Source organism: Physeter macrocephalus, chromosome 16 (genome assembly GCF_002837175.3).
Source record: "Physeter macrocephalus isolate SW-GA chromosome 16, ASM283717v5, whole genome shotgun sequence".
NCBI lineage: Eukaryota > Metazoa > Chordata > Mammalia > Artiodactyla > Physeteridae > Physeter > Physeter macrocephalus.
Window position 1 is genome coordinate 100002065 of NC_041229.1, and position 5923 is coordinate 100007987.

At 37.0% G+C, this 5923-nt stretch overlaps 1 protein-coding gene across 1 annotated transcript in view; it reads left to right on the top strand.

Moving 5' to 3' along the window:
- The window catches only part of MS4A3 (membrane spanning 4-domains A3), a 12091-nt gene extending 7214 nt beyond the window's left edge, over positions 1–4877 (top strand). The window contains 2 exon segments of the mRNA XM_024133439.1: positions 3158–3316; positions 4806–4877. Coding sequence (XP_023989207.1) covers positions 3158–3316; positions 4806–4877 — 231 coding nt within the window.
- The last annotated feature ends 1046 nt before the right edge of the window (positions 4878–5923 follow it).

The following is a 5923-nucleotide window of genomic DNA, read 5'->3' on the forward strand; positions in this document are numbered from 1 at the left end:
GTAAGACAAAAAGAGAAAAACAAATATCGTATATTAACGCATATATGTAGAACCTAGAAAAATGGTACAGATGAACTAGTTTGAGGGCAGAAAGTGAGACACAGATGTAGAGAACTAACGTATGGACACCAAGGGGGAAAAGTGGCAGGGGGCGGGGTGGTGGTGGTGTGATGAATTGGGTGATTGGGATTGACATGTATACACTGATGTGTATAAAACTGATGACTAATAAGAACCTGCTGTATAAAAAAATAAATTAAATTAAATTGAAAAAATTTTTTAAAAGAAGTTTTAAATAACTTGCAAAAAAAATTAGTGGGTATGTCCATAGAGATACTTAGCTGTATAAAAGGTATTTTAGAACACCTAGTCCAACAAATCAAACCCATATCTGGAGCTTGGGTGAGAATATGAGAATGATATTAAATATGCCTATCTATTATTTACAGTTAATATAAACATAAGTGTAAAGATAATTATATTACATTGATATGTGCATTTATTATATAATAAAGTATGCACACCCGTATAAATCTGTAAAAGGCCAGGAACAAAACAAAATGAAAATCTTATACATTTATTCAAAACTTAAAGTCATTTAAAATTTTATTTGTATAAAATGATGAGCAAAATCAAGTATAATTTTGTGTTCTAGAATGTGAATTTGAAAAGGAAGTTTGTACAAGTACCGCTAGATATCTGCTAACCAAAGAAAGATCAAGGAAAGGTGGTTGAGACTTAATATTCCTTTATCTGCTTCACTTCCTATTTTCAAGCAGTTTATTGTTTCAGGAATCTCATCTGTCGTAGTTGGGAAAAAACCCCATAAAAACACTGGTAAGTGGAAGTTCTTCTTTTTCTATGGTCATAGGAGTAGAAATAAGTCATCCATTAACAGTAGGAGAGTTGAGGTTGGTGAATCCAGCCGAGACCCTGAGTGTCATTTAATGTGCAAGAAAATTAATTTTCTTTTCTTAAGGCATTCAGGTGGTAGATCGTCAGAAAATCATATAGATTGTGAATATGATTACCGGGATGATTACTACAACTATCTGATGAATCTGAAGCTTAGAAAAAGGCTTTTTGATATTTGTGTGTTCTTAAATTTAACTAATTCTAATTATTTTGAGGGGACACTCTCCCGCCATTAGTTTCACAGCTGAAAGCTAAATAGTCTATATTTTTAATGCTCATTAAACACTTAGTAAGTCTCTATTATGTGTTCCCACTCAACCACCTGCCCATTTATACTACTTTTCTAGCCCATTCACATTTATACTCTATCCTCAAATGCCAAGGCCTTTTTTCTCATCTCTACTCTCTGTAGATTCTCTTGCTTCCTATTCCGAGAAACTCAGGCCATTGGAGGAGATATAGTGGGGGCAGGAGACCCCCACTATAACTACTTCATGGGCCAGACCTGTACCGATATATTTTTTTCATTCTAACCTCTTACCGTAGGTGATTCCTCTATGATTTTCTTCAAACCAGCACCCCTTCTGGAATACTAGATTCTGTTTCTTTTTCTCCATGCAAGTGCATCACTCCAATTCTCTTCCTACTGGATCTTTTTAATCAGCCCATAAGCATCCAATAACTGCTAAGAAAAAAAAAATCTTGACCTTATTTTTTGCTGCAAGCTACAGTCACAATTCATTTTCCCTCCTGTAGCTAAACTCCTTAAAGGAATGCTCTACACTCTGTCTCCAATTCCTATCTACCCAGTTTCAACTAAACCCACTGCAATAAGGCTTCATTTTCTTCCCCATCACACTTCTGTAACTGCTCCCTTTAAGATCACTGAACACTTCCACGTTGGTAACACAGAGCTCAATTCTCAGTCTTCATCTAATTGACCCATTAGCAGCACTGGTCTCTCGCTCCTCCTTTCAATAATTTCTTCACTTGGATTCCAGGACAACTTGATTGGCCACTTTTCCTCCTGTCTTCTTCTTTTCCTCCTTCTCAATCTCCTTTCCTAGATCCTTTTCTTCTCTCCAACCCTTTAATGTTGGGGCACATCAGAGCTCCGTTCTTTGTCACCTACTCTCTTCACTCCTCTGGTGATGTCATCCATTCTCATGGCTATGATTGGCATCTATATGCCCACAACCCTGAAATAAACACTTCCAGGCTACATCTCTCTGCTGAACATCAGACTGGCACACCTAATTGCTTAGAGTCCTAAAAAGTTCAAAACTCAACCCCTAATCTTCCTCCTCAAACCGTCTCCATCCACTGTCCTCCTCATGTCAGCTGATGGGAACCCCATCCTTCCACATTGCCAGGCCTCAAACCTTAGAATTGGCTTAGGTTCTTCTTTCTTTGACAATCTTGAATCCAGTTTGTCAGCCAATCCTTTTGGCCCTACATTCAAGGTATATCTGAGTTTGACATTTTCTCCTCTTTCTACTGATAACACCTCATCTAATCTCCACCATCTCTCTTAACTGGGTTCCTCGTTTCTACCCTCGGCCCTCTCTAACTAGACTCGCTTGAGATATCAGTGTTCCCTTTAAAATAGAAATCAAATTGTGTTGCCAACTTTGCTCAAAATCCTCTAGTGGCTCTATGTTTTCCTTAGAGTAAGAACAGAAGTCCGTTGTGTGACCTGTGGGCCTTATGTGATCTGGCCCTCTGTTCACCTTCCACCTTCATTTTCTAATGTTGTTTGCTTTGGTCACTCCCCTACAACACCCTACCCCCTTGCTTCCCTGGACCATACCTGGAGCACTCTGGCCTCAGCCCTTTGAACTGACTGCAAGGACATGCCCCCCCAGATATCCTGGGGGAACTAACTCCCTCAGTTCTTTAACGCCTCTCCCCAGGGGTCATGCCTATTTAACATCACAAACTCCACTCCTCTCTCTGGATTTCCAGGTCCTCCTTACTTCCCTCTATTATCCCATAGCACTTAATCACTTTTAAAAATGCTATATAATTTATCTATTAGTATGCATAATTGTCTTGTCTTTGCTACTAGAACGTAAGCTCCATGAGGGTGGGGAATCTTTGTTTACTGATGTTTTTCCAGGACCTACCTAGGTTATAGCTGGGTGTGTAAACCACTTTCAATGGCTATTTATTTAAATGACTGCAGCCAAAGGAATGAAGTATGTGCTGCCTATATTAATTGAAATTTCTGTTTCTTTTTTAGATGGAAAGCAATTTTGGGATGAACATTGCCAGTGCTACTATTGCACTAGTTGGGCTTGTTTTTCTCTCAATGAATTTATTCGCTAATGACCCATTACTCAAGGATTGTCAGTCTTCTGAGCCATAGGACTTATGCATTTACAAAGAAGCTTCCTCAAGTGTATGCCTTTAAAAATTAGAGAAAGTCCGTGCACAGCAACGAAGACCCAATGCAGCCAAAAATAAATAAAATAAATAAATTTAAAAAAATTATGTGTAATTATAAAATATTTCGACAATCTAAAATGTAGAGAAAATATACATCAGGTACCATGCTGCCTTGACTTGAATCTTGGCTCTGCCACTTAGTAGCCCTGTAATGAAGGGACAAATTAGATAACCTCGTTGTGTTTCAATTTTCTCATAATAAATAAATTTTAAAAAATTATGTGTAATTATAAAATATTTCGACAATCTAAAATGTAGAGAAAATATACATCAGGTACCATGCTGCCTTGACTTGAATCTTGGCTCTGCCACTTAGTAGCCCTGTAATGAAGGGACAAATTAGATAACCTCGTTGTGTTTCAATTTTCTCATCACTGAAATGATGATAGTGGTAGTATCCGTCTTAAAGGGTTGGTGTAAGGATTACATAAATTAATATTTGATAAGCAATTAAAACTGCATATTATGTACTACTACTGTTACATTCCCCAGAGAGTTTACATTTTTAAAAAATTTTATTCACATCTTGCATAATGAAACTAACTTGAGAGATTTACAATTTTCCGTGTGGTCTGGGATTTTCAAATAGTGACTCATTGAAGTTTTGAATGGCTTCACTTTTGAATTTATTTGAGTATGGTATTTTAAAAGGGAAGTTCTTTAATAGACTTTTCAAAGTATTTTTTGTTCATGTTTAGGTGTTTCCCTCTTCTGTGGTCAACTGAGAAATTAATATTTTCCTCCAAATTTGTCCATTTTCCCCATGATGATTTATGAACTGTTATTTACTGACTTACTCCTAATCCTCCTGTTTGCTGATACTACTCATGAGAGTTTGTGTCCTCACTTTGTTCATTATATTTTTAATAATCTAAGTTTGTATTGATATGGTTTGATTTTTTTTGTGTGGATTTTGGGGTATTTTCCCTCCAGAGCAATTTTGTATTTCCTTCTTCTAGGTGCCTCAGTGACAACAGAAGGATCACTAGTCCAATAATTTTCCGTTTAACTTTTCAGATTAGTGTTTTAGTTTGTAGGAATGGTGTAAATGCCTAAACCTCCAGGAAGTACTATTAATGAAAGGATGGAGGGGTCATTTTTGTCCCATTTCCTAAACTGCCTACACATCTCCTTAGTTTACTCCTGTTCCAATTGGTAGACGTTAGTGGTAGTGTCAGCATTTTTTTTCTCTACAGCTACTTCACATGGGTTGATATACAAATACAATGTGTCTCTCTTTCCAGGAAAAATGTTTCCATGCTTTTAGATGGACATTGTGTCACATATAGAGTGTTGGTGTGTGGCTGTGTATTAAATCTAATTTGTGATTCACTTTGACCTGCTTTATGGGAGGGAGCTGTTATAGTTTGGTTTCCTGCTGACATTTTTTTTTTCCTCTGAATGTGTCTACTGGGTTTAATCGGAGGCATCATATCTCCTAGGGTCTTGTTTCTCTTATGCTGATCCTTATTTTGCTGGAATTGTGCACAGCCAGCTCTATCTCAATCCTGTGATTCAGAGCAAATTACTGTTGTTCAAGAAAGGTGGGTTTGTTTAAATGATTGACAATTCACATGCTCTGCAACCTCCCCCTAGGGATTCTGGTTGTCGCTGGCTTTTGAGATTGGAGGGAAACTTTTATGCAAAAATGATTTGTGGGGTTCCTGGAGTTAGAGCTGATCTAAATGTTAGACATCGAATGAAGGCTGGAAAAGAATTCTGGTGTAAAAATACAAAAGGAAACAGTGTATTTCATGTTTAAGAGCATATGTTTTTTAAAAATTAAATTTATTTTGTATTTTGTATATATTTTTAACGGTTACATTCCATTTACAGTTATTACAAAATATTGGCTATATTCCCTGAGTTGTACAATACATCCTTGAGCCCATCTTACATCCAATAGTTTGTACCTCCCACTCTCCACCTCTGTATCATCTGTTCTCCCCTCCCCACTGGTAACCACTAGTTTGTTCTTTATATCTGTGAGTCTGCTTCTTTTTTGTTATATTCACTAGTTTGTTGTATGTTTTAGATTCCACATATAAATGATATCATACAGTATTCCTCTTTGTCTGATTTATTTCACTTAACATAATGTCCTCCAAGTCCATCCATGCTGCTGCAAATGGCAAAACTGTGTTCTTTTTTATGGCTGAATAGTATTGAGTACATCTATACCACAACTTCTTTATCCATTCATCTATTGATGGATGGACACTTAGGTTGCTTCCATATCCTGGCAATTGTAAATAACGCTGGTATGAACATTGAGGTGCATGTATCTTTTTGAATTAGTTTTTTTTTTTTGTTTTTTTGGGGGGATATATACCCAGGAGTAGAATTGCTGGGTCATATGGTAGCTCTATTTTTAGTTTTTTGAGAAACCTCCATACTGTTTTCCACAGTGGCTGCACCAATTTACATTCCCACCAACAGTGTATGAGTGTTCCCTTTTTTCCACATCCTTGCCAACATTTGCTATTTGTGTTCTTTTTGATCATGGCCATATCACAGGCATGAGGTGATATCTCATTGTGGTTTTGATTTGCATTTCCCT